General features: G+C 50.6%; 2 protein-coding genes across 22 annotated transcripts in view; one reads left to right on the top strand and one right to left on the bottom strand.

The window, feature by feature from the left end:
- Positions 1-7,764, top strand: part of LOC103285685 (protocadherin gamma-C3) — a 141,317-nt gene extending 133,553 nt beyond the window's left edge. For all 20 annotated transcript variants that reach the window (XM_028146828.2, XM_054717969.1, XM_028146806.2 and 17 more), the window contains exons 3-4: positions 625-713; positions 5,704-7,764. In XM_028146828.2, coding sequence (XP_028002629.2) covers positions 625-713; positions 5,704-5,930 — 316 coding nt within the window. In that variant the 3' untranslated portion in view covers positions 5,931-7,764. The remainder of the gene's footprint in view (positions 1-624; positions 714-5,703) is intronic.
- A 1,973-nt stretch (positions 7,765-9,737) lies between these two features.
- Positions 9,738-27,786, bottom strand: part of DIAPH1 (diaphanous related formin 1) — an 87,934-nt gene continuing 69,885 nt past the window's right edge. For both annotated transcript variants that reach the window (XM_054717977.1, XM_054717978.1), the window contains 9 exons: positions 23,258-23,352; positions 22,857-22,958; positions 22,395-22,634; positions 22,117-22,246; positions 21,313-21,437; positions 20,533-20,697; positions 20,265-20,400; positions 18,275-18,361; positions 9,738-11,691 (listed from right to left, as the gene is read on the bottom strand). In XM_054717977.1, coding sequence (XP_054573952.1) covers positions 11,534-11,691; positions 18,275-18,361; positions 20,265-20,400; positions 20,533-20,697; positions 21,313-21,437; positions 22,117-22,246; positions 22,395-22,634; positions 22,857-22,958; positions 23,258-23,352 — 1,238 coding nt within the window. In that variant the 3' untranslated portion in view covers positions 9,738-11,533. The remainder of the gene's footprint in view (positions 11,692-18,274; positions 18,362-20,264; positions 20,401-20,532; positions 20,698-21,312; positions 21,438-22,116; positions 22,247-22,394; positions 22,635-22,856; positions 22,959-23,257; positions 23,353-27,786) is intronic.

Below are 27,786 nucleotides of genomic sequence, written 5' to 3' on the forward strand. Positions count from 1 at the left end.
GGGGCTTAGGGATCCCCCTGACAATCTGTTTATTTTACCAAGGCAGAGGCTGGGAACTGGCATTCCGAGAACAGTATCTTCCCAGGCTTTGCTGTGAGAGAGCTTGAGGAACTAGGCAAGTGCCTCCTTGGAAAAAGTGATAGCAGAATATCTGGGAGGGGCTGGGGCGTTCCTGTAAAATAGGAGGGGCGTGTCCTTATGTGCCCTGGATTTTACCCTGAGGGCTTAGCAAGCCTCCCTGCTCCAGGGAGTTCTCCCTCTCCACCCCCTTCTCCCTAGGTCCTCACCCCTTTCTCTGGCTCCCATAGCTCACCTTCACTGCCCTGGGGAAAGGCCCCATCTCCCTCACGGTGACAGCAAGTCACAGTTTATCCTGTCTAAGGGCCCCAGTGTCTGAGACATGCCTGAGACAGTGGAGAGCTGTTTGGGGGACTGACAAATGGGGGAGGGGAGAGGTCTGGCTTCTGAAGGATTATAGAAATTACCCGCTACCTTGCTGCAAGGGAGGGGATCTTGGGTGTAGGGGGGAGAGGGTACTGGATTTGGGAGCCCTGGAAGAGGACAGGAAGGGCATGAGCTAGGCCGGCCTGGGACACTGTGCTCACCATCCCACTCTCTCTCCAGCTCCCAAAATGGCGATGAAACCGGCACCTGGCCCAACAACCAGTTTGACACAGAGATGCTGCAAGCCATGATCCTGGCCTCCGCCAGCGGTGAGTTGTGTGTGTGTGTGTGTGTGTGTGTGTGTGTGTGTGTGTGTGTGTGTGCGCGTGTGCATGTTAGGATGGGATGGGAGACCTGGGGTTCTGGGCATCCCACAGCCACATGCCTTGACACTGGCTATCACCCTGCAGGATTCCTCTGGGTCTCTCTGCCGGTTCTAAGGGACTCATCACCCCAGAACATTAAGCCACGTTGAGGAACAGCTGAGGGATTGGGTCCTGGGATGCCAGAGGGGAGTGAACAAGGAAAGGTCCATTGAGGAGATGTGGGGAGTGGTGCCTGAGAGTCTGCCTCTGGAAGGGAACAGCATCAGTCTGATCCCAGCTCTGCCACTTACCATCTCTGTGACTTTGACCAATCTACTTAATCTCTCTACACCTCAGTTTCCTCAGCCAAGAAAACGGGGCAGCGACCTCAGAGGGCTGTCCTGAGGACTAAATGAGATGATACCACAAAGCACGAAGTGCTAGGTCTGGCACAATCCATGGATGTGGGGGAGGGGTGTTCCCAGCAGAGAGAACAGACTCAGGAGATGTGAGACCCCTTCTCTTTTTTGCTTACCCACCCTCAGAGCAGGATTTTGGTTTTCCCACGCGGCTAAGGCTAACAAAGAACTTCACATGCAATAGAGAGTTTGTTGATGGTTATTGTCCCTGAAAAGGGTCCTGAACAGGGGAGGTAGAATAATATCATTACTATTGAAGAGCACAGGCTTTGGAGGCAGGTCAACATGGATCCAACATGAGTCCTTGGGCATGTTACTGAGCCCCACTGGGCCTCAGTTTCACTGACTCTAAAAGGGGCACAGTAATAACAGCTCTCATTGTGGTGTTATAGAGGACCTAATATAAGACCTCAGCACAGAATTAACAGAGAGTAAGGACACTATATATAGTGGCCAAGACTGATTAGTTATTATCTTTATTGATCCATAGGAGTGGATAGAAGGCCAGATTAGAATAGTGCCCAGTAATAAGGACTAGCTTCTGGAGCAGCACATCTGGGCTTCTGTGGAGGCTGGTGGGGGATGAAGGCACTGGCCTTACGTAGTGACCGACCGAGAGCCCTGCCCTCCAGCATGGAGGGCTGGTGGGTCAAGAAGCAGGTAAAATCAGAACAATAATCACCATAACCATGCCCCTGTGCCAGGCACATGCCAGACAAACTCTATGGGCCTCATGTCCGTGAACCCTCTCAGCAGCTCTGCGAGGCAGGTGTGATTACTTCCACCTGACAGACGAGAGACTAAGAAGTCGCTTGTCCACTAACCTGGCCCGACTCCCAAGTTGATGTTCTCTCTGCTACAGTGACCCTGTCTGCCTTGAGATCCAGCCTCCGTTTCCCATTTAGCTGAGTAAATCTAGAGGCTGAATTCTCACTGCCCTGTATTATTCTCCCAGATTAGGGTTGCCAGGTAAAATACAAGATGATCAATCAGTTACATTTTAACTTCAGATAAACAACAAATAATATTTTAGCATAAGTGGGTCCCAAACGTTAGTATTGGGACATACAGCACTAAAAAATTGCTTGTTGTTGACCTGACATTCATATGAACTGGGTGCCCTGTGTTTTTATTTGCTAAGTCTGGCGAGCTTCCCCCAGATGTCTGTGAGGCCGAGTGGGGCCAGGACTGTGGTTAGGAAGGGAGAAGAGGCAAAGGCGACCAGCCTTCCGGATGGAGCGGAGCGGAGCCCAGAGAGGCCAGATGCTGAGTTTGAAAGAGGGAGGCAGCTGGGTCTGGGGAGAGGCCAAGTCCGGTTCTTGAGGGAAGTAAACAGGCAGTCAGGTATATTTAGCTCTTGTGGCCTTGAGCCCTAAGGCCAGGAAGCAGGCTTTTTAGCCTAAATCCACATTTTAAAAACAGAAATGGAGTATTTATGGCCTCAAACCCTCTCAGAAGGTCCCCTGGGTCATTGCAGGCAGCGGGGCGGCCCTCGTAGGGCTCTCGGCCTCTGGCCACACAGGGCCTGACCTGAGTGTAAGCCTGGGCTCCGGGGAACAGACCCTGAGGGTGGAGGTGGCAGGGTCAGGCCCTACTCTCACTTTCACACCCGCTTCCCTGCCCTGGAGCCAGAGAGGTTCCTGGAGTCCAGCCCAGCCAGGCCCGTGGGGCTGCTGAGGGGGAGGAAGAGGGAGAGGGTAAGTACACTGGGGAGGCTTCTTAAACAAACATTTCAGGGAGGAGGTGTGCTCTCAAGGAGCCTGCGGTCTGCACTTCAACTGGCTGAGGTCTCGCTTGACCAGGCCTCCTGGACCGCCCTGGAGTGGCTGCCGGCCCGGGGTGGGAGGGCAGGAGGCGAGGGGAGCTGTTTCCCCAGGGGCGGCTGGCACTAGAGAGGAGGCCAGCACCTTTTCCGCCGCCTCCAAACCAGAGGATGCCCAGGTTCTTCTTGCTGCTCTTCAACGTCTGTTTCTCTAAGACGAGGGAAGATGCTGGTCCCTGCCCAGTGTGGCTCTTGCAGGGGTAGAGAGAGGGGCCATTGGTGAATTGGCCTGCCCCCCAACTTCTTCCCCTCAGATTTACAGACAGGGAAACTGGGGCCTGACTCATGCAGGGCCTGGTCACGGTCACACAGCTCCTTAGTGGCAGAGCTGACCAGACAGAACTGGAGTGGCGGCCTCTTTCTAGGAATATTCATTTCCCTTCTGGTCCAGCTCACCTCCACTGCACCCCACAGGGCCTGGGCCAACCTCAGGCCTGTGCCTCTGGGAAGGAGGTGGCAGGGGCTGGCTTAGTCACTTGCACTCTGGTGCTCCTCAGAGATCTTGGGTCTTTCCGCCTGGGTCTTGGGTGCATGTAGGGTGCGGGTGGCCTGGCTTCCAGTTACCCAGTCAAGCCTTTCCTTTATTTCTGTTTCTCCCTCTCTTCCCCCTGTTTCTCCCAAGTCCTGTCTCAATCTCTCTCTCTCTATCTCTCTCTCTCTCTCTCTCTCTCTCTCTCTCTCTCTCTCTCTCCCACCCCCAGTTCTGAAGTCTCCCCTCTGGCCCTTAAATCACTCTTGAATCCTGGCTCTTAAAGCCGGATCTGGCCCCCTCCCCCCAACCCCTCTGTTCCCAGGCTGGAAGAGGGCACGTGGGAGGGGAGGGGGCTGGCACTCAAGGTCCCAGCACCCTCCTGGAGTCAATTAGGGAAAGCCGAGAAATGTTAGTGCAACGAAAGGGCTGGGGGAGGGAAAGGGAAGTGGGCAGCTGCTCCCTCCCTCCCAGCCCGTCCTCCCCGCCCCCTGAAGGCCCTCTCATCCGGGGATTGGGGACTTGAATTGGAGGCTGTAGAAACCTGAGCGCTGGAGTGAGGAGGCGGAAAGACCCAGGCTCATCCCTCCTTTCCTTCTCTTATGCCCCTCCCCCCTCTTGTGCCGTTCTTTGAAAATATTTCTCTCTCCATTTCTCAATCCCTGGTTGGTGTCCCAGGATTACTCAGCCTCTCCGGCTTTAGTCACCCACTCTACCCACTCCCTGGGCCCGGGGTGGGGGCTGAGGGAGGCGGAGAGGAAAGCTCTCGTCAGCCTGGCTGGGGCTGGGTCGGGCATTCCAGGGCCTTTAACCTGCCCACTGCCAGGGGACTCCAATACCCTTGTGAACTCAGCCATCAGAACGCCTGGCTCCTTCCCCCTTCCATACACACACACACACACACACACACACATACACACACACACACACACTCAGCAATGACACTGTGTGATGGTGACAGCAGCTCACACTCTGCGCACTTCCCGGGTGCCTGGGCACTGGATAAGCAGTCTCTAAGCCTCACAAAAGCCCACTTCCCCACCTTTAACGGGAATACAAATCACCTGGAGATCTTGTTAAAATGCAGATTCAGAGAGTATGCATTTCTTTTTCTTTTTTCTTTTTGTATTTTTATTTCAAAGAGGAAGGTTAGAGAGGAAGGGAGAGGGTTAGAGAAATAGAAACATCAATGATGAGAGAGAATCATTGATTGGCTGCTTCCTGCACACACTACGCTGGGGATCGAGCCCACAACCTGGGCATGTGCCCTGACTGGGAATCGAACCATGACCTCCTGGTTCATAGGTCGATGCTCAACCACTGAGCCATGCTGGCTGGGCATGAGAGTCTGCATTTCTAACAAGCTCCCAGGTGGTGCTGAGCCAGGGCCAGAATTCGTACTTCCCTGGAAGCCTGTGTCTCCTGTACAGCGGGGAGTTGGGCAGGGCTCTCGCTCTGACACCATGAGCCTGTCTGGTCCCGGGATCATCTACTCAGCCTCATAGAAGACTGCTCACGCCTATCTTCTGTCCTTTACCCTGCGGGGAGCTTGGAGGGCCGAGCTGCTTACATACACTTAGGCCTCACCCCTGCTCTAACCTGTGCTGGCTGCGGTGGCCGTGGCCTAGTCTTTTACCTTCTCTGAGCCTTGCTTTCCTGATCTGCGAAGGAGGGATAACACCACACACATGAGTCTGTGTGACTGTGTGACTCACTGGCTTGCCGCGCTGAGGTCAGAAGCCACCATGCACGTGCACCATCTAGCAAAGTGCTTGGCACAGAGTAGGCGGCAGTCACTATTCGGAAATGAATGCCTGGAAGAGCCCCCCTCCTGGCTGATAACAGAACCACTAAATGCCTGCTCGGTGCCAGGCCCTGGTTGGAGAAGGAAAGGATGCACACACCGTAGGTGAAGGTCCCCAGGAGCCCAGAGTCTAGTGTGGAAACAGCGAGGCTCCCTTGAGCAGGGCCAGGACAGGGTTTGAGAGCCATCTCGGCCCTGAGAGAAAGAACAGCTAGCATAGTTTAAGCCCTTACCTTAAGTGAATAGGTTAAAAGAGCTCGGATTCAAACTTCGGCTGTTAGCCCAGAGCCCCTCACCTCTACCCCGTGTGATAGCGGCCGTCTTCCCAGTGCTCATCGTGGTCAGGGCTGGGTGCTTTGCAGGCATTCATTAGCTGTTTGTCCTGTTAAGAGTGGCGGTTGGGACCCACAGTTTAGCCTCTGACTTCCCTGTCTCTGCAGAAGCCGCCGATGGGAGCTCCACCCTGGGAGCGGGTGCCGGCACCATGGGCTTGAGTGCCCGCTATGGGCCCCAGTTCACCCTGCAGCATGTGCCCGACTACCGCCAGAATGTCTACATCCCCGGCAGCAACGCCACACTGACCAACGCCGCGGGCAAACGGGATGGCAAGGCCCCGGCAGGTGGCAACGGCAACAAGAAGAAGTCTGGCAAGAAGGAGAAGAAGTAATGTGGAGGCCGGGCCTGGAGCCACAGGGCCACCTCCCCCCCGCCAGCCCAGCCTCTCCCTACCTGGACCCAGGACTGGGATTTTCAGGGCTCACCCCCAGGATCCTGGTGGGGCCCAGGCCATGCTTCCCTTGGGAAACAGAAACAAGTGCCCAGTCAACACCACCCTTTCTGTCCCCAGGGGATTGAATATGCAAAGGGAGTTCTGCTGGGAACCCCCATCCAATCAATTGCTGTGCCCGAGGGGGTAGTGGGGTTAGTGTAGACATCATTTATCACACCTGCTTTAGTTATAGCTGAACTCCTCCATCTTCCAAATTCAATCAGGCCCAGCGGTCCCCTGCCTCCCTCCTACCTGTGCCACCCCACCCCACTCCTTCAACAGCTCCTCTTTCTTGAGTAAGGTGGTTGGGGTGTTGAGGTACCTGGTGACCTAAAAAGGCTCATAATTCTGAAGAGTCTAAAGGGCATCGTGACCTCTTGGCCTCTCCTTCAATTCTCAAACTTCCCCCAAAGCATGGTTTGGTGCCAGTCCCTTCACCTCCTTCCAGAGCCCGAGTCCAAGCTCAAGTTTTGGGAGACATGGTCACCATTCCATGGTAGTGATGCTTGCTGGATTTAGGGAGGGCATTTTGCTACCATGCCTCTTCCCAATGCTCTAGGGACCAGTTTTTTTTGTTTTGTTTTGTTCTTCATTGTTTGATGTTCCCACTGCATGCTGTGACTGCCCCCTCCCCAAACAGGAGACTCCATTGCATGTTCCAAGACCGTATATGGTGGTAAGATAAAGAGGGAAGGGTGTGTATGTGGATGGGGGAGGGAGGAGTGGATAAATCTTGACCCATTAGTTAACAGGGTCTTGCAGGAGGCTCAGTATGTTCCCAGGGTACTGACCAGATCCCCAAATTCCAGCCATAAACCAAGCACCAGGCTGAACCCCTCATTACCACATACATACAAAAGGCTCCACCCAAGCAGCCAGCTTTGGGCTGAGCTACCAGCGCCAATGGATTTAAACTGGCATTACAGTCCAAGGAAGGTCTGAGCAGGTTTGGGACCGGGTTCCTTGGAGAGGTCAGAGGGGCTCTGTGGGTGCTGGGTACTCCAGAGGTACCCCTAGTGGGACGATCAGTGTGTCCCCTCCCTCCCACCCCGGCAGGAAGGGAGGGCCAGCTAGGCCATTCTTGGTCCCTGGGTTGAGGAGGCAAGGGATTAGAGTAGGGACCAAGTGGACAGAAATTCTCAGCCCAGGATCAGGCTTCTCCACGGGGCCCCTGCATTCCCCAAGCCTTGGTCCTTCACCTTTTGCCAGGTGCCATTTCTTCTCTGTGAAGGCCACTGCCCAGGCCCTCAGTCCACCCCCTAGTGGCCAGAGCCTGGTTATAAAGTCCCCAGTGCCTCCTTGTGCATAAACCTTCCTCCGCCCACCCACTTCTGCCTCCCCCTCCCCAGTCCCGTTCATCCAGCGGGGCTGTGCTAGAACCCCACCCTCGTCCTTACAGTAGTGTAGCGACCCCCTGCCTCCCTCTATGGCTGGTGTAGAATAGCCGATAGTGTAGTGCGGTGTGCTTTTCCGTGATGGCGAGTGGGCAGCGGGCGGCGGGCTCCGCGCAGCCGTCTGTCCTTGAACCTGCCTGCGGTGGCCCGTGCTGTGTTTTGTGCTGTGTCCACGCACTGCGGCGACCCCCTCCCTGGTACTGACTCCTATAAGCGCTTCTCTTTGCATAGTCACGTAGCTCCCCACCCCTTTCCTGTGTCTCACGCAAGTTTTATACTCTAATATTTATATGGCTTTTTTTTTCTTTGAAAAAAAATAATAAAAAGGTTTCTTCTGAGAGGTTGAACGTTTCTGTGTAAGCGATGGAGGCTCCTGCCAAGTTTGGATGAAGGGATGCGCTGAGGAGTGCGTGCTGGAAGAAGACTGGGGTCGGGAGGCGATTGTGGTGTTTGCATCTTGGTTTTGTGCCATTGCCATGAGTCTGTGTGACTGTCAAGTGTGGCTGTTTATGCTTGCAACGCCGTTGTGCATATGTAATAGTGTGCGATTGAGTGTAAATCTGCTGGTGGATCTGTACACCGTGTGTGTGATCGGCTTGCGGGCCCATGGTGGGGGAGGGGACGTTTGAGCGTGGCGTGTCAGTGTGCAATTGAACGTGCAGTTGTCTCCGTTACGGTCTAAGCTCCGGTCTCCAGGCAGAAGAGGAGACCCGCGCGCGGGGGCGGAAGCGGGTTGGCGCCTGGCAAACTGCGCAGGAGAGGGGGCGGGGAACGCCTCCTTAGAGCCCACCCTTCTCCGCTGAAATCACCACCCCCAGCGCCCTAGCGGGCTTCGCGGGAGGAGGCGGGGACTCTAAGCCTGCTCCCCCGCCCCCCTCTGCCTGGGTGTTTGGGAACACCGCGGGAGGAGGGAATGCCGGAGGCGATTCTCTGAAGGCCGAATCTGTATCCTGGGCCTCAGTTTCCCCACTAGGAATTCACCTTCCCACTCATCTCTCAACAAAGCCAAGGAAATTGAAGGGCTCATCGCTTTCTTGCCTGGGGGTGGGTGAGGTGGTCTAGGCTGAAAGGGCAAGGAGCTAGCCCACCCCAGATCGCCCTCCCTCCTTCCTCCCCCTCTCACGCTTTTCCATTCACTGGTCTGCTCCCCGCCTCTTCCGCCTGCCTCCTGGAACCGCAGTGGGATTCGGAGGTTGCTGCAGCCGGAGGAGCCGCAAGAGGGAGAAGGGGGGAAGACCGGGAGGGGCGGAAGGACAGAAAGGCAGACCCACTGTTATCCAGAGGGTCAGCGAGGGTATGCCCAACCACCGGGAGGGAGGAGGCTGTCTCTGGGCTTCCTCTGCACGGAGCCTCTCAGAGCCGGGCTGTGCGTTCTGCCAGCTCCAGTCTGTTGTCATGGAAACCGAGCCTTCCAACTAAGCATCTGGGGGCGACTTTCCTGCGTGGGAGGGAGGGTGGTGCGCGCGGTTGCTGAGATGGAAGCGGGATTTCGTTTCTGAGAGCCGGGCTGCAGAAGACGGGCAGCCGGGCGCCTGGGTTCTATTCTAGGCACGGCAGCCCAGCCGCCTCTGAGCAGAGCGTGAGCAGCTGTGGTTGGTCCCTTAATTGGTATGTGTGCCCATATAGCTCTGAGTCAGAAGCGCCTGGCCTCTGGGGGAGGAGAGGAAGCAGGCAGCCCACCCCCACATCCCCAGACCTACTGGGGAGGCAGCTGCCCAGGCTCCAGGGCTATTTAAAAGGCTTTTATTTCCAGTTCCAGAGCCTGCCCAAATGGGTTCGTGGTCCTCTCCAGGCCCCTCCCGCCCTATTCTGGGCCTGCTCATAGATTGTAAGGTTTCTTTGTGCAGGTCACAAAGTGCTCAAACAAGTATGACTTTGAGCAGCAAGTCATCTGGAGCATGACCTCTGGCTTCTGACCTCTGCTGGACAGGCTCAGGTTTCCACCCCAGTGTATGACCCTCTAGTCTGGAATGTGGTCTGTGGCCGACAAACAGGGAGGGGAGATGGAAGAATGGGAGCCAGATGTTTCCCTCAGCAAGAGGCACAGGTACTACCAGGAAACTGACATCTGGGGGCATGGAGAGGTGGGGAGCTAGTACTGAAGCCTTTATGGAGGGCAAATGGTGGGGCAGAAGCCACCATGTATTAATCATCTCTAGGCCTCAACCAGTTTCTGGCACATGATGGACACCTTGAACTATTTTACAATGATTTGTCAGGTCAACCAGGGATTTGACGCAGGACAAGACGGAGGGGCCTGGGTGAGAGTGAAAAGAACTAGCTCAGAAATTCACACGGAGGCTGTACACAGTACTGTTTCAATGCTTTATTAACAGTTGGAAACAAACCCAACAAACTGGAGGTGATGACATCCCAGAAGCCCAAGAGGCAAGGGAAATAGGTCTGCATTTTGTCCCTTTTTTAAATATTTATTTTTTATTAAATGCATCTTAGCAAAAGTAGATTAAAAAAGAAAGGGTCAAAGCCCCAGATGTCAGCAGGGAGAGGAAGGAGACCTAGGGAGCAGCAGGGCCCTCGTACCAGTCTTCCCGGAATAGCTCAAAAGAACTGCTGTTGGCCCTTCACACAGGCTCTAGCAACCAGAACCTTCCTCCTGGCCTCAAGGCCTCAGTGCAAGTGCCCCTAGTCTCCCCTTAGCTCCCCCGGCACTAACAACCGTATCTGGGCCAAGCCTTAACAGTGCTATTCTCTCTCTACCCAGGTGGGACGATGAAAGCAGCACAGGGTGGCACAAGTGTCACCTTGAGCCAGTCTGAGCGTCCTGTGGCTGGGGCCACTGAACAGTTTGGCCTGCCCACTGTTCAGAAGGGAGCAGGAGTACAAAGTGTGGGAGCACTCCTGTGCCCACTTCCCCAGAGTGTCCAGTTAGCATCTGCACATTTGGCTTGATAAATATATTAAATTTATAAAAACTCTGGTCTTAGAGCTCCCACTACTCTTAGGCCTGGCTCAGCTCAACCAGAGAAGAGCTTCCTCCTCCACCAGAACCGGGTACTGGGAGAGAGAATCCACACTGGCATCAAGGGCCCAGAGCTTGAGAGCTGAGGTGGAGGTCCAGGGGCCTGGTTGAGGCCTGTGGGGAGAAATCCCAAGGACTCTGGAACCTGCCATCAAAGCTTCTTACATTATGGAGGAGAAAGGGGGAAGGAAGTTATTTTTCTTTAAAAAAAAAAAATCTCATACAAAAATAGATCCATTTGCAAAACAATTTCTCAGCCAGGAGGCTCCACCTCCCATTTCCTTGGAGACAGAGGGTGAGGTGTTGGGATGGTCACAATACTCCAGATGAGATGCACCGAAGCTCTGGGGAGGGCAGGAGGGACCATGGCTCAGGAGCCAGGGGGTGGTGCAGAGGGTCCAGAGAGGCAAGGGCACAAAGCCTGGCAGCAGGCTGGGGCAGGTCCCACAATGTCTCTATGCCCGGCCTGCCCACAGGCTCTGGCCTGAGCCCCCGTGGGACAGATAAAGGTGGTCCAGGTCCTTTTTGTTTTGGGAGGCCTTTCTCAGGAAGGTGGAGTAAGGGTGGGATTTCTCACCACTTCCTCAGAAGCAGCTCCCAATGCCACACCACTAGTAATAAATAACAGCCAGGAGAAGGAAGAGCAGCGCAGAGGGGACCGCAATGAAAGGTGGGATATAGCCCAAAGGTTCACAAGCCCCATGCTGTTCTCAGGGCCAGAGAAACCACAAAAGAAAAGCACAAACCCAGCAAGATTGACCTATGGGAAGCCCACTGGAAAGCCAGGGGCTGAGAAAGCAGGAGGGACTCTGTCTGAGACAGGCCTCAGAGTAACAGAGAGGAGACACTTGGGGTTAAGGCAGCGAACACAGAGCCTGCTTTGGTAATGCAACAGCCAGGGCTGGCTGGGTTGGGCTCAGGCCTCCCCCTACCGCCCTCTCCTGCTGGCCCCCAGGCAGCTGAAGCTGTGTGTGACAGACAGAGAGCAGCAGGCCAGAGAGAAGGACAGGGTCGGGGCGATGGGAGCGGCCGCCCCACAGGGATATCTCCATGACCCTTTAGGCACAGGCTGCAGGCAGGACAGTCTGGGGCTCCACTGAGGAGGAGCCTCGGCCACAGGACCCAGATTAGCTGGCACGGCCAACCAACTCCTTGGTTTCCTCAAGGATTGTGGGGACCCCATCACTGATCTTGGGCACCTTGGCAGCAACGGCAGTCATGGCATCATCCTTGGTCAGCTCCGAGGCCAGCAGAGATGTGACTGCACACCCGGCTTTCCTGTTGGCTGCAAGAGAAGACATGACAGAGTTTGTGCACAGAAGGCCCCTCTGAATTCTGGGGTAGACATTTAGCCAGACGCCATGCAAACGTGGCTGCCTGTCCGGTTCACAGAGGCCCTTATTTTGAAGGAGGGGCAGAGATCTAAGAAGTGTGGAATATGCCCTTGGGCGGGTGCAGAGAATGTGAGAGAGAGCGGAACAGGCGGGAGAGCAAGCTGTGCTCTTGCTTTCCTTTGTGAAAATAGTACAAAGGTTTGAATACAGCTAGACAGACAGAACAGGGTTCAAGTGTTGGCTGTTTAACTGAGAGAGATAAGTACTCAAAATCGATTTTCTCATCGTAATGTTGTTGGAATGAAATAGCCTCAAGCTTAGTAAACAGTATTATTCTTGTTTTGTTGGCAGTTCCCAGGAAGTTCCTAGGCCAAAACCACTTTGAGTCAGCCCTGGGAGGGCTGTCCCAAGCAGAGGGGGGCCTTCAGCAGTCGGCCAGGGGGACTCCTGCAAAGAGGAGCAGCAGCCACGAACTGACATCACATGCATGTCACACTCGCAGGTGTCCCCCGCACTTCCTCCCTCTCCCCCCACATGCCCCCACCCTAGCTCTCTCCCACCTCAAGGGTAGCAGCTGTAATATGAATGCCAAGGGCCCTGCATGGTGTGTGTGTGTTGGGGTGGGTAATGAGGTAAGGAAAGGTAAGTCGGGGAAGGCAGAGCTAGGGGCAAGGATGGCCGGGAGGGGTCCCTACAAAGAAATCTCGGCCCCATGGGCTAAGGCACTGTGAAGCTCCAGTTGTCATCCTAAACAGGAAGAGAAGAACCAATCAATCCGCGAGTTTCTGTTCTAACCAGAAACTGTTGGAAGCCGTCCCCAGACTCTCATATTCATTAATGGAATCCAGATTTACGGCCCCAGGACCCTCAACAAGAGGCAGTTCCTTGGGACCACGCCCATCTCTGCTGTCTGCCTCTTCCCAGGCCGGGGGGCAGCGTGGACACCACCTGTACACAAAGAGGTGCCTGCCTGGGGTGACAGAAGCAAAGACGTTATAATTCCATTTCTACAAAATGTCTGAAATGGGCAAATTCATAGCAGTAGAAAGTTCATTAGCTGTTGCCAGGGGCTGGGGGTGGGGAGAATGAGGAGTCACTGCTAATGGGTATGGAGTTTCCTTTTGGTGATGAAAATGTTTTGGAATTAGATAGTGGTGATGGTTGCACAACCTTGGGAGCATATTAAAAACACTGAATTGTATACTTTAAAAGGGTGTATTTTAGGCATGTGGTTTATACTCAATTTAAAAAAAAAAAAGAAAAGAGCCTGCTGGGTCATGGGAAAGCTGAGTGGAGAAAGCAGTGCCTGCATTTGAAGGGGGCAGGACAGATGAAGCCTGGCTCTCCTAAATGCAGACTTCATTCCTAACTGCATTCCTAAATGCAGGCAGCTGCGTCCAGCCTGCGGGAAGGGGTCCAGAGGAGCAGTGAACAAAACACCCAGAACAGCTCTGCCTTCTTTAGACCAGCAGGAAGCTTTAGGGAACGCAGAAGCCTAACAGGGTTAGAGGGCCCATGTCATCACCAGGGCTGTTAGTGTCTCTGCAGAAACGTGACCACTATGTTCACACAGCAAAGGCTACCTACAGGTCAGCAGGGAGCACACAGCATGCCCACAGTTACCAATTTATAGGTCTCTTCCTCCTCCTCCTCCTCCTCCTCCCAGGGGCACAAGGGGTTGTCTATCAAGAGGAGAAAGAGAGTGAAGGCCCTGACAGGCGCGAGGCCCATCTGGTTACAGGTGGAAGGTGTGTGACCTAGACTCTGGGCCTTTCCCACGAACCACTCCTTGGATTATGAACATAAAATACTGCCTCAGTGGCTGACAGGGGAGGGAAAGACATGTACTGGAGTGTGACTAGCATGGTCTCTATGTATATGCTTCTCCTGTCTTCCTTTTATCTCTCTCGTCAGATCCACTTAGTTTCCACTCTTCTCTGAAATACTCGCCTCTCATCCCTACTTACCGTGTCTGGAAAAGCAGTAATATCACTTTACTGCTCCTTTGAATTTACTCTCCAGCAGTTAAGAAAATCTGCAAGTGTGTGTGTGTGCATGTCACACTCACACGTGTCCCCCACACAGTGTGTGTGTAGATGTTGGAGTTCAAGTGGCATATGTCTCAAGCCTCTTCTCTCTTTGATTTCTTCCTCTAAACTAAGAAGATACTAAAATCAAGCAGTGTTTCCAGATTTTTCTAGATTACAAAAGTTTCTGGTTATTGATTTAATAAAAATTAGGAGTGGATGGTAGGTGGGGAGAAGACCAAAACCTCCCTTTTAAGCCTAGAGCAGAGATATTCTAGGGATGGACACATGTGGCCTAAGGTTAGCATAAGAAATGAGAGCTCTTGCCCGGCTGGTGTGACTCAGTGGTTGAGTGTGGACCCATGAACCAGGAGGTCACAGTTTGATTCCCGGTCAGGGCACATGTCCAGGTTGCGGGCTTGGTCCCAGTAGGGGATGTGTAGGATCCTGGCAGCCGATGTATGGTTCTTTTCTTTCTCTCTTGATGTTTCTATCTCTCTCTCTCTCTCTCCCCCTTCCTCTCTCTGAAATTAATAAAAACGCATTTTAAAAAAGGAAAAGAAGAAACGAGAACTCTTGTAGGAACGAGGAACAGAATCGAGGAATCCTGGCTTCCACTGTGCCTTCAGGGCCACAGTCAAGCTGAATAGCTTTTACAATCCAGAAAAACTGACCTCTCCCTGCCCTTCCCTAATTCAGGTACTCGTGTTAAGAATACTGAAAAGTAGCCGCAGAAGCAGATGAGCATTTTGACTCATGGGATCAGGGAGGATTATTAAGTCATAAGAGAACAGTCCCACAGAGTATGGGGAAAAGGGAACAATCTTGAGACATTAGTCAAAGCTGAGGCCAGATTCCCAGAAGTCGGGTGGGCTAGGATAAAAACACCAGCAAAATCAACCATATAACACTAGTACAGATGAATCAGAAGAAGGTTAATGGTTTGGAGAGACATTTATAAAACACAGGCTAGGAACGACTACTAAAGAGGAAGTGCTCTTGTTAATAAGCTTCCTTAGGGAAGAGGAAACTAGGACAGATGGGGCGATCATTACCACCCTAAAGAACTCATTATTGTCTCAAGTCTCCTAATTATAATTCCTGTCCTAATTGTACCGAAGTGGAGGGAGAACCGGAGTGGTATAGGAATACCCTTAACCTTCTCCAGACAGGGGGTCATCAGAAAACTCCCTGAAGCAATTTCACCATGTGCAGGGCTCTCCTTGCTGGAAAGTATGAAAGAATATTTCTGTCTACACAGAAGGGGTGCTGTCATCTGTTGTCCAATCATGTAGGCTCAGTGGAAGTAGCCCTGGACTTGGCTTCACAAAAGTTGCTACAGTTCTGGCTCCATCATTAGCCAGCCCTGTAGACCTGGGCAAGGTCTTATCTGGGTCTTAATTCTTTTACCGATGAAGAGGTTAGGTGCTAATCTCTAGAGGGCTTTAGCGCCTTCCCAACTCTAAGGTTCTATTAGTGTGGGTGGAGTCTTCAGGGAAGCAGGGAAGTGGCAGAGGAAAGGAAAGGGAGATGAATTTCTTTCTTCCCTTGACTTTTATCCCATGAGCAGATGGCCTGTATAAGAGGCTACCATTCAGACATGGAGATAAAGTTGAGTCATTAAACCACAAGCAGACTCAATCATCAGCCTGAAAGAGTAGCAGCAATACAATCACATGGATTCTTCCCCTTGACACTCAAACCATTGTTTTCCCACACCCTGCAGAGCCCAGCAGTTTACATGTCACTTTTAATGAGCCAGCCCTGATAGTAACTCTCCTCTTCCAACTCCTCAATGCGTCTTTGTATACTGGTCACTCTCTCAGGTCTCCAGAGGCCAAATACTTTTTGGTAACATTCCTTTAAATTCTAGGGAGAAGGCTAGTGTCTTTGAATGGGGACAGCTGCCTCTCTGAGACCGAGGAGGCTGTGAGGCAGATCTGCTTGATAGTGCTGTTTTTTGGCTCCAAGCAATTGGCCAGGAGGAACAGTCAGATACCACCAAGCACCAGTTAAGTCCAGCAGCCACCAGGGAAACCACAGCCATCAGAGCCTTTCTAGTTTGAGAATCCTATTGTCACTGTATTAAAAGATAATAAGTTGGAAAGGACCCCAGAGGCCATTTCAGTCCAACTCTCATTTTATACATGAAAAAACTGAGTCCCAGAAACTTGTGTAAGGTAACCAGACTTGTCTAAGGTAATCAGACTTGACCTGGGGCCTTTGATCCTTGTTCTATGCTCTTTGCACTCTACTTTGATGCCTAGCCTTCTATTTACATTTAATGTAAGGCCACATCACTTTATATGATGTGAATGCACCCAGGTATAAACAGCTTACCAGAGTAACTAGAAATGTCTCCCCTGAGAGATACTCCCTGATATGTTCAGATGTGTTCAGTGAACCCAGAGCCCAGAAAGATAAGGCTATAGGATGGAGCCAATTTAAGAAGTACGTAGTTCTCATTTTCAACTGCTTTTTGCATCACTATCTCCTATTATAAGTCTCCTCCCAGTCTTTCTTACACTGGGAAACAGTGCTTTGACTAATTCAGATCCTCTGCTGAAAACCCCTGCTTCCTCTGCCTGGGAGTCCTGGTTTTCCCACTTGGGAAGAGTGGCGCATGGGCCTCCCCAGCAGAGGGAAGCTGTCTGGCTGCCTGTGTACAGGAAGCATCTGGGATTCTAGCAGTTCCACAGGAAGAGGCTTAAAAGGGAATTCCCCACCAAAAGTCTGATACAGGCTGTCGCTTAGCTGAGAGGATACAGGAAAAACAGTGAGATGCAATGTGCTTTTGTTTGGCTAGAAATGCTTAATGGAAGGCCACATCTCCTTATATGGTGGGTGGGAAACCATGTCGCAGAAGCTCAAAGACTAAACACAAAAGCAATACTACCAGCTTCATTCTCTACCAAATACTGATCTATAGACTAAACGCTCTGTCCTACCCTATCCCCCTCTCCTCCCCTCTAGAGAGCCTGTACCCAGAGGATGCCAGAACATGGGCCAAAGGCATAACTAGAGTTCCTCCTGTTATGTCACACAATGGAATTTCCCTCTGGATATTCCCAGTATGGGTAGAAACAGGCAGTAGGTCATTACAGATGAAACTCACAGTGACCTACAACACTTGGGCCAGGACACTGAGTTTATATGAGTTAGCATTCTCTATACCAGTGATGGCGAACCTATGACACGCGTGTCAGCACTGACACACGTAGCCATTTTTGATGACACACGGCCGCTGAGGCGGCCGCATGCCGAGGATGAAACATTTGCTGCTCCTGAGGATGAAACATTTGCGAAATAATGTTTTTTCCTCAAAGTGACACACTACCCGAGTTATGCTCAGTTTTTTGGCGAAGTTTGACACACCAAGCTCAAAAGGTTGCCCATCACTGCTCTATACCCTGGATCCTCAGGTTCTTTTCCAGCTCTGACAGGTACTATACGCCTTACAGACACCACTGTGTCAATAGCTAAGCACTGGCCAAAGCAAACTGCACAACTCCTCCTCTTTACAATAACCTTAAAGTGAAGGTCATATCAAACAGGCCTACAAATGTACCAGCCAGGGAATAAGAACATAGCTCCAACTCCCTTAGAAGTAGAAATCCTTAATGATGCCTTTTCTGTAATTTCCACCCTTCAACCTAGAAAAGAAGCCATCATTCCTAGCCCCAAAGGTACTTCACTGACACAATGCTGCAGGTCAATACCACACGAAGGGTAGCCTTGGCTCTATCTTCTGGACTAGTCTGCAGGCCACTGTACACTTCCTTCAAAGGAACTTATCCGCTTATCCTTCCTCATACTAATGCCTAGATCATTTGTCCTCCTACCTCCATTAATTCTTAGAATTCTTCTGGCTCAGCGTAATCCACTTAAATCTTCTAAAGGCGGGGAGAGGAGATTGTAGGGGAGTCAATGGGGAAGGGCAAGTGCAGTAGGGGCTTACTGCACCCAAGGAGAAGGCAGTTCTCAGACACAGCACACTGCTGCCTGTGAGATGCTCCTTTATATCTGGGGAAAACGATGTCCAACCTTCTATATACGATTTTATACTTTTTATTAGTCTCTATCTCTTCTGCTTGTGAAGTTGAGAGTAAGGACTCCTCGCTTATTTTTTCTTTGTGTTTCCTACATCTAACATAGTTTTGTATTTGGGTCAATTTTGTTCATACACTAAATGCCCACCTAAATCTCTGTGTCCTGCACCATGGTTAGCTTGCTCCAGGTAACGGCTTCACGGATGGGAGAAACGCAAGAATAGTCAAATGTAAGTGTTCTGCGGTCAGTACCTCAAGCCCTAGGTCTCCAAGTCAGTACTTTCTAACATGGGAGGAAGAGGACTACACAATCCACTTCAGATGCAGAGACTATCGTGGGGAAGTTTCTAAACCCTCAGGGCATGGTTACCCGCCGCTCTTCAGCCCAAGACAAGCAGGACCAGGAGTAGAGAGGCCCACCCCTTTCACCAGGGGGAAGGCTCCATTTGCTCACTTACCCTGACGGGGTCCTCTCTTCCGTCGGAATGCTGCACCTGACTGCAGGGCTTCCAAGAGACTGTCCATCACACCTGTTTCATCACCTTCTGTTATGAACAAAGATGGAGATGTAAGCTCTTCAGCCCAAGCAACATGCATGTGCTGAGCCCCACACAAAATGCATGGCGTCTGCTTGGCTTCCCCTCGCCCACAATAGCTGGGGGCTCAGCGCAGACAGAGGGCTCAACCTCAAGCCTCAGCCCATGCTTGCTTGTGTTTGTCTGAAATGGTTCAAACAAGAGGTTTCATTGCCTACTAACCACTGCAAACCTTGGGATATTTTCCTGAAGTACCCTTTCCTTCCCATCCCAATCAGGACCAGCACAGGGAATTGCAGAACTGCCCAACTCCAAGACCAGGATACGGACCGAGAGTGGGATTATGAAATTAGCAAGGAACTATATAATTCTCTCTTTATTCCAAAGTGTTTCACTCCAATTTACATAAACCTTTCATGCAGCACCTGGTTCCAGTTTCAGAGCAGGGCGGAGAAAAGATGAGAGAGAACTGATCAAGAGTACATTTCACTGAAGTACTGCCCCCAGTGGCTGCATGGTCCCAAAGCCAGCTAGGCATCTAAGAGAAACATCCTGACTGGAATACAAAGAGTTAATGTAGAATCCTCTTTCCAGCCCGGCTCTGTTTCCATGGTAACAGCTCAGGATGGTGAAATCTGAAACTGTGAAATCCCAAGGAGCCCCGGGCTGCCAGCTATAACGCTAGGCTCACTGCTCCAAGCGCCACCTGCTGGCTGAACATCACCAATGCAGCTGACCTACATTCCAACCTCATTTGCTTGCCCTGGGCATCCCAGGGCCTGGACAAGGTCGGGTGTCACCTGATGACTGGGTACAGCCCTCATACCTGGTCAGCTGAGCTCTACAATTCCCTATTACGTCCTAGACAGTACCTGGGGGCAAACCCTAGGTGCCTGAGGAGAATGAGGGAAGGTGAGTATTTGCTGTGGGCTTAAATAGCATTATTAGAATAGTTTGTGGCTTACACACAACTGGGATAAGAGCAGAGAATTGCTTCCCAGGAAAGTATGAGGAAAAGATGAAATGTTCCTGCTGCTTCAGGTCCCTGATATTACCACAACAGGAAATGCCAAAGAAAGCCCCTGGAGCAAGAGGTATTAGAGCAGCCCTTGCCTCTTGTGCTCAGCAAACACTCTCATTCTTGCCAAACCCGGCAGCCCTGGAACTCCTTCACTCAGAGGGCTCGCAGCCTCTCAGGTTCAAGAAGGGTGGCATCAGCTCAGTGCCGTGCACAATTTCCGCTGGAGCAGCCAGAGGGGGGCAGGGAATCAGCAGCAGGAAAGAAGCGGAGACAGGAAACAGAGGGCCAGTAATTGAGGCCATATGTTTCAACAAAGCCATGCTTCTGGTAGTAAAACAGATTCTGTTGGAGAAAGAAGAGGGTGGCCAGGTCCCCTGCCCCCTTTCCAGAAGTTCAATCCGTTTACAATCTGAAAGGGTATATGATTGTGCTGAAGTACTTGGGACACAGTAGTTAGTGAAATAGGCAGAAGGGAGGGAAAGCCACCATTAAAGGACAGAAGCAGAGCCAGAGCAGGGCGGAGAAAAGATGAGAGAGAACTGAAAAGAACAAAAGATTTAGCAGAGGGTATGAAAGTGGGCCAGAGGCACTTCGGACAGGCAGAAGGGAAGAGTAGAGTTACAGCAATCCCAAAATCACTGGGGAGATGAGACAATGCAGGAACCAGCAGAGGGGAGAAGAGGATTTGAGTCTGGAGAATTGGCCTGTGCATGCCACTGAGTCGGGGTGAAAGCCCAGCATCAGGGTCTTGGAGGGAGAAGGCTGCCAACTATCACTTGCCAGGAGCTGAGCTCAGACATGAGCTGTTCTCTCTGGCCTCCAGATTCTAGACAGAGAAGCCTTCCAAATGTTCCTATCTCAGCCCATCAGGCCTTCTCCTCCACTTCTTACCTGCATTCATGTCTATGAGTTGCTCTCTCTTCTGCTGCTTCTCCAGCCGCTCCTTCTCTGCTTTCTCCTTGGCTAGTTTTGCTCGCCGCATCTTTTCCTCTGTCTCCCGCCGTTTCTGGTTCTCCTTGACGGCTTGCTGTGGAGGAAACAAATGAACACATGGGCATGCATGCACTCACCCATACGCACACCCACCAGCAACCAACAAAAACCCAATGGAAAGTGAAAAATGTTCCCAAGACTCAGTCAGCAGGTATCCCTTGCTCACCACAAACATATTCTTAAAGTTGTGGAGATCCATGAAGAATTCTTCCACAGACACTTTCTTGGGGTCAAAGAGGAAGTAGTCGCCCAGCTCCTTATAGAGGTTCTCCATGTTAGAGTGCATCATCCGCAGCTTGTTATACTGTTCCTGTGCATCCTTCACAAAGCTGTGCAGCCACGGAGTCAAGGACCAATGCCAAGAAGCAGACCCACTTCTCTGCCCAGAGGAAGATTCAAAGATGCACGTTGGCATGCACGAGGATGTTCAATACAGCACTATTTATCTCGAGGCAAAAGCCAGAAGCAATCTATATATCCACAAAGGGGGTATGTTAAACCACCTATAGAATAGGAGGTGGCAGTTAAAAAGAGGCTGTTCTGCGTACAGTGCTGTGGAAACAGGGCTAAGACAGATTGTGGGCAAAAAGCAATACAATGCACACAATGCAATTTTTGCATCAAATAAATTCATGAGGTGCAAATCAAAAAGAAGTCGAGTGACAGTAGGATACTTCTGGGGAGTGGGGAGGGAATACCTACGTGTGTGTGTGTGTGTGGCGGAGATGGGCAGAGGGCAAGGGATCAAGGGGGACTTTTAGCTTATCTGCATGGCTTGCTTCCCCTGCCATAACAATGGAATGCTTTCAAAAACTATGTTTTTAATGGAAATAAAGTTTTTAAGAGGGAAAAATTGTATATCACCAGATATATATTATTGCTCCCCCTCTCCCCCCAAGTTCTATCCCTTCCTAGGGGGCAACTCCTTCCTTTCAAGAAAGGATATAGTCATTTTTTCAACAAACTTGTCTTTCTCATCTGTGGCAGCTGGGAAATTTTGAACATCACGTTCCACATCAGAAATTTGTTTCTTCATCTGATCTAGATTCTTTTGCAAGTTTTCAGCAGAAACTAAAGGAAACACAAAAACAGACAGGAAGAGCTTACTAACCCATGTCTTAAGACCTTCAGCTCCTGCCCTTCAGGGCACAGCTCCAGTCTATACAGAGAGCTGGTATTTAATTATTTTAGTTCTCTTATGTACTGTCTAGTTGTTCCTCACTTCTTTCCAGTGAAACTATAAGTTACTTGGTGATTGAGTCTAAGCTTCATTTAATTAAACAAAAATCTGTGACATCCCCTGGAGTCCTACTTTCATTTATTTTAGAGAACAGGGTTTGCAGGAAGGAGACATATACAAAAAGAGAAATCTGTTCCCATTCTACTGAATGCTGTTTTTTGTTTATCTAATTTCAGGATGGTGAGGCCTAGTTTTTGTTAATCTAATCCAGTCTATGTTTTCTGAATGAGAATAACTGTTGTTCTAGACTAAAAACACCTGCCTTCCTTCCAGTTGTGGTTGGTGTTTCCCTAGGAAGGCTAAGAGTGCTTCCCACTTCTGTACACAAGGACCATCTCTTCTGCCTGATACTCCTCCCTTGTGACTTACACATCATGCCTATACTCTCTCTCATTCCCACCTAAAACAGCCTGCACTGAAAATAATCTAAAATATAGACTCTTATTTCCCTCCCCATGCAGAGATTTGTGGGGCTTGGAAGTGCCGTCTAGCTTCATGCAGCCTGCTCACCTCGGCTGGCTTTCTCCACATGGGCAAGCTCATCTGGAAACTTGAGGACATCAGGATAGTCATTCTCACATAACTCAGCCAAGAAATGCAACAATGTCATCTTCTGATCTGTGGACTTGGTGTCTCGAAGCTTGGGGAAGAGAAGAAATTGTTAGTCCTGATATTGTTAGCCCAAGAAATTTAGTCCAAGATCACCTCAGGCCAACAGTAATTGTCACACTGGGCTCATAGAGGCTAGCAGCCTTCCCTTCTGTCATCTGCCTAACCCTCTGGCTCACCTTACAGAGGAAGCTGATGTTGAAGCCGAAAGCCCCGGCATTCCTGGAACCAGCATTCATAAAGTTGCCGACAAGCAGGGTAATCTCCAGGAGGTTAGAGAAGCTCTCGCTCTTCCGAACCTCCTCGCATGCGGCAGTCACAGAAACAATCTCTGGCTTGATGTTCTCCACCTGCTCATTGAACAGTAGCTTGAAGAGGATGGCATTGAGGCGAGGCCGCAGGCGGGGCACAGTGCCCATCTGAGGGGAAGACAGCAGCTCCGTTAGAGCCAGCAAAGAGAAAAGTAAGAAAACACTACAGGCTTGAGTCACCTAGGGGAGGATGAGAGTTCCAGAGCAGGGAGGAGAGAGAGAAAGATAGATTCAAAACAGACAAGAGGCAAGGAGCAAGTGCCCCAGCTGCTCTCAGGAGGAGGGAGTAAGGGGGTCAGAGAAGAGCCTGTCGCCACAGGCCTCACTCACCACCACGCCAAACTGCTCCGACTCTGCCAGATCATCATATTCGTCCTTCAGTTCGGAAAGCATCTTCAACTGCTCTGGCTCTGGCATCTGCTTAATAAGGTTCTGAAAGGAAGAAGGGACTGTCTCAGTGTGAGGGGGATGAGATGACAACATGAGCCTCCTGTCAGGCCCTCACTCTGTCCAAGGACCACTAAGAAGGAAACATGGGCCTGTGGGGTGGGGGGAGAGGCAGCTAGTGAGATGGCAGGACTTCTGAAAAGTAGACCAGAAACAACCTGACCACCAGAGATGGAAGCTTACGCAAAGCATTCTTTAAGTCAAATGCCAGAGGAGGATCCTCATCCTCTAAGCAGAGAGGAAACGAGGCTAGTGCACAGTGATGCAAAGAGCTTGCTCCTTACCTGGATCATAGACTCAGTCAGAACAGCCTCATTCACCTCCAGGATGACATTCTTAATCTCTTGATAGGGCATGCGGAAGGAACCCAGAAAGATAGCTGCCAGAAAATGAGATACAAAGACATGTTCTCATCTCTTCCTCCCTCCAGCCCATCCTACAAGCCTTTGCTGGACAATTTTCCTACCAGTGAGTGCTCTTTTGAAGTCACTATCAGAAACCTCCACCAGCTCCACTGCTTACGTAGTCAGAATCCAAGTTCCTGAGTCCATCCAGTGTTTAAGGTTCCCACCTCCCAACTTTCTCTCATTAATCCCTGCATTGATGTCACATACGAGCCGCATTGTTCCAAGCACCGCATTCTACAAACACTGTGACTCTTTGCTTTGCTCCCAGGAAGCCTTTGATCTCCTCTATATACATCAAAGACGTTCGCCCACTCTATTTTAGTTCCACACTCTCATGACTCCATCCTCAAAGCGACCGTAGCCTAGAAATGCTCTGATTCTTAATTTAACTGCCATATCCCATTTCCTAACAAACACTTCCTTTCCTTCTAGCTCTCTCACTCACTAATCTCTAAATGGAAGGGCCTGCCCCTTCTGTCTTCCTCCTTCCCTCCCTCTCTCTGCCATTCTCTCTCTGAAGAGAGCTGATCATTCCATTTTCTCTGAATGTATCAATTCCATTTATAGTCTATCACTTCAGTCTCTACTATTATTCTCATTTCTAATACCCCTATTTCTGTTCACTTGTTTCCTTCTCCTTCCAGTCCCTGGTTAATCTAGCCATCTGATTTCTCTATCCTTATACCTGGGCTGATGAACATGAATGTTAGTAAACACTGCAGGTCAAAATCTAGGAATTTGTGATGGCGTCAAGGATAGCTGAAGCCACAGTGCTGCCTAGTAATCCTTCTAGTGTCCCTAGTCCATGTTCTCCTGGCTGTCTTTGTAGCTCCACTAAAATGTTCTCATCCTCCCAACTGTCCCACCCCTTCCACATTAGTACTAAGAAGACCTAGCTTCTCTTAACTGAAAAATTGAAGCCACTGGTGAAATTACTTGCTCAGCTTTCTCTTATGCCACTTGCAAACTAGCATTAGGGGCCCTCAGATGGAGCCAGACAAGAAAAGGCTTGGGTAAGGACTTTGGAATCATCTAGAAGAAAACTGTGCCAACATTTCTGTAAGCTTATCAGCAACTTTTCCCATGTACTCATCCTTTCGGTATGTTTCACTAGAACAGGAGGTCCTAAGGATCTTTTCCATCAGCTTACATACATACTCAAGTTTCTCCTATCTTTAAAAAACAAACAAAATCAAAACCCTCCCTGACCCTATACCCCTCTCTAATTATCAACTTCTTTCTTTCCTTTATAACATTCTAAAAATATGTCTATTATCTCCCACTTCCACAGCTCCCATTTATTGTCTTGTCCCCACAAAGTCAATGAAAAGATGACAATCACTTAATGAATATCCACTCCATGTGAGAAACAGTACCTTAAACACAATCTACATACATGATCTCATTTAATCCCATTCCTAATATCCCTATACGTTTGTATTCTTAGCCCCATTTGACCAAAAAGGAAACTAATACTTCAAGAAGTTAAGCTACCCATACAAAGTCCCACTGCGCTAGTAAGGGTTAGAGCCAGAATTTAAATACAATTAGATTCCAGAGCCTCTAATCTTAACTCTTATTCTATACTGAAATTATTCTTGCCTTGGCTACTGACTTTCCTAAGGCCAGATGCAAAAGATACTTGTCCAGTCCTGATTTTACTTGACTCTTGTCTTTAACTGACATGTGGACTAACTCCCACTTAGGACTATTTCATACATTTTTTCTTGCTGCTGCTTGCTAGCCGTTTTTCTTCGAGGCTTCCACCTTTTATTATTTGCCCCTTAAATATATATATTTTTCAAACTATAACATTTATTTATAAAATCACAGAGGTAGAAGTAATTCATAGAAGAAATGGGCTTAGGAAACAAGTTACAGAGGCAAAGGAAGGACCCTTGGAGCTTAGAAAGGTAAACGTGACATGCCTGGGGGGAGAGGGAGGAAGAAAAGGAGAGGGATGGTATGGGTGTGCTCCCAGGAGGGAGAGCTTCCTGGGTCCTCTGTCCTAAGGGTTCTAAGGATGGAGATTTTAGGGGAAGTCCCAGGGGATGATCTCAATACAATATAATATTCAGCAGCTTTCCAGGTGTGTCCTTTCAGGGTCAGGGTCTCCACTGATTGATTGGTTATCGCCAGGTAGGGGGGTCATTATTCAATGTAGCTGGTCTTGAGATCAACCTTGGTGCTCCTTGTCTGGTTTTGCTGCTTTTCTGGACCTAGAGCTGAAATACAACTGAGGCCTAGATGTTATCTCTATGGTCAGGGGGTCCAAACCACATGACCAGTGATATGCTAGGGCAGGAAAGGTCACCCTGGAGGCCAGGTCCCACTCTACAATTATCTTTGGCTAGGCATCTGAGGCTTTCTGCCCTGGTGACCTTCTGTACCTGGCCCATCGTTCTTGCTCTGTGCCCCTTAAGTAGTAATAGCCTTCAAAACACATGGTTTCAATTGTAACTCATGCTATCTCCTAAATTCCTACCTGCAGCCAGAACTTCCTCCTGATTTCTATACCCAAATTCCTAATACACCCATCTTTTTGGAGGAGTTCCACAGGCACCTTAAATTTTACCCTAAAATTAAGTTAATCATTTCTACCCACTACCATGCCACCTCTCATCATGCCTCCCACCTACCACCTTCTCCCAAGACAAAACTACTCCTGCTGGATTTTCCATTTCAGTAAATGGTATGTACCATCCTCTGTAGAGTGATGTAAATCTAAGAAAACATCTCCTTTATCCCCTCAGTCAATCATTGAGTTCCATTAATTCTATCTTCTTATCTTCCAGGCCCTGATCACCTCTGATCTAGTTTATTTATTTATTTACTAGAGGCCTGGTGCACGAATTTCATGCACTGGTGGGGTCCCTTGGCCTGGCCTGCGGGATCGGGCTGAAACTGGCTCTCCGACATCCCCTGAGGGGTCCCGGATTGTGAGAGGGCACAGGCCAGGCCAAGGGACCCAATCAGTGAACGATCGGGACTGGGGAAGGACGTGGGAGGTTGGCCAGCCGGGGAGGGACTGCGGGAGGGCTCCAGGGCATATCTGGTCTGTCTCGCTCAGTCCTGATTGGCTGGACCCCAGCAGCAAGCTAACCTACCGGTTGTAGTGTCTATCCCCTGGTGGTCAGTGCACATCATAGCAAGCGGTTGAGCATCCTTAGCATATCATTAGCATATTACGCTCTGATTGGTTGAATGGCCGACCGGACACTTAGCATACTAGGCTTTTATTATATAGGACTAGAGGCCCAGTGCACGAAATTTGTGCACGGGGGGCAGGGGGGTTGTCCCTCAGCCCAGCCTGCACCCTTTCCAATCTGGGACCCCTTGGATTGTGAGAGGGATGTCTGACTGCAGGGATCCTGCAGGGATGCTGTTTGGTTGTTACTGTGAGGGCATCGTGACCAATTTGCATATTACCCTTTTATTAGTATAGACTAGAGGCTGGTAGAGGAGGGAAGTTGGGGGTGACCGAGCCTGCAGGGAAGGGCAGTTGGGGAGAGGGGGGACCCAGGACTGCAGGAGAGGGCAGTTAGGGGTGACCAGGCCTGCAGGGGAGAGCAGTTAGGGGCAAACAGGCTGGCAGGGGAGCAATTAGGCATCAATCAGGCTGGCAGGGGAGTGGTTAGGGGGTGATCAGGTTGGCAGGCAGAAGGGGTTAGGGTCAATCAGGAAGGCAGGCAGGGAAGCAGTTGGGAGCCAGCAGTCCTGGATTATGAGAGAGATGTCCAACTAGGATTAGGCCTAAATGGGCAGTTGGACATCCCTCAAGGGGTCCCAGATTGGAAAGGGTGCAGGCTGGTCTGAGGGACACACACCCCCCATGCACAAATTTCATGCGCCGGGCCTCTAGTCTATACTAATAAAAGGGTAATATGCAAATTGGTCACGATGTCCTCACAGTACAACCAAACAGCATCCCTGCAGGATCCCTGCAGTCAGACATCCCTCTCACAATCCAGGACCGCTGGCTCCCAACTGCTTGCCTGCCTGCCTTCCTGATTGCCCCTAACCGCTTCTGCCTGCCAGCCTGATCACCTCCTATCCACTCCCCTGCCAGCCTGATTGATGTCTAACTGCTCCCCTGCCAGCCTGTTTGCCCCCAACTTCCCTCCTTTGCCGGCCTGGTCACCCCTAACTGCCCTTCCCTGCAGGCTTGATCGCCCCCAACTACCCTCCCTTGCAGACCTGGTCCCTCCCAACTGCCCTCCCCTGCTGGCCATCTTGGGGTGGCTATCTTGTGTCCACATGGGGGCAGGATCTTTGACCACATGGGGGCAGCCATCTTGTGTGTTGGAGTGATGGTCAATCTGCATATTACTCTTTTATTAGATAGGATAGAGGCCTGGTGCATGGGTGGGGGCCAGCTGGTTTGCCCTGAAGGGTGTCCCAGATCA

This window comes from Eptesicus fuscus, chromosome 6 (genome assembly GCF_027574615.1).
Source record: "Eptesicus fuscus isolate TK198812 chromosome 6, DD_ASM_mEF_20220401, whole genome shotgun sequence".
NCBI classification, from domain to species: domain Eukaryota; kingdom Metazoa; phylum Chordata; class Mammalia; order Chiroptera; family Vespertilionidae; genus Eptesicus; species Eptesicus fuscus.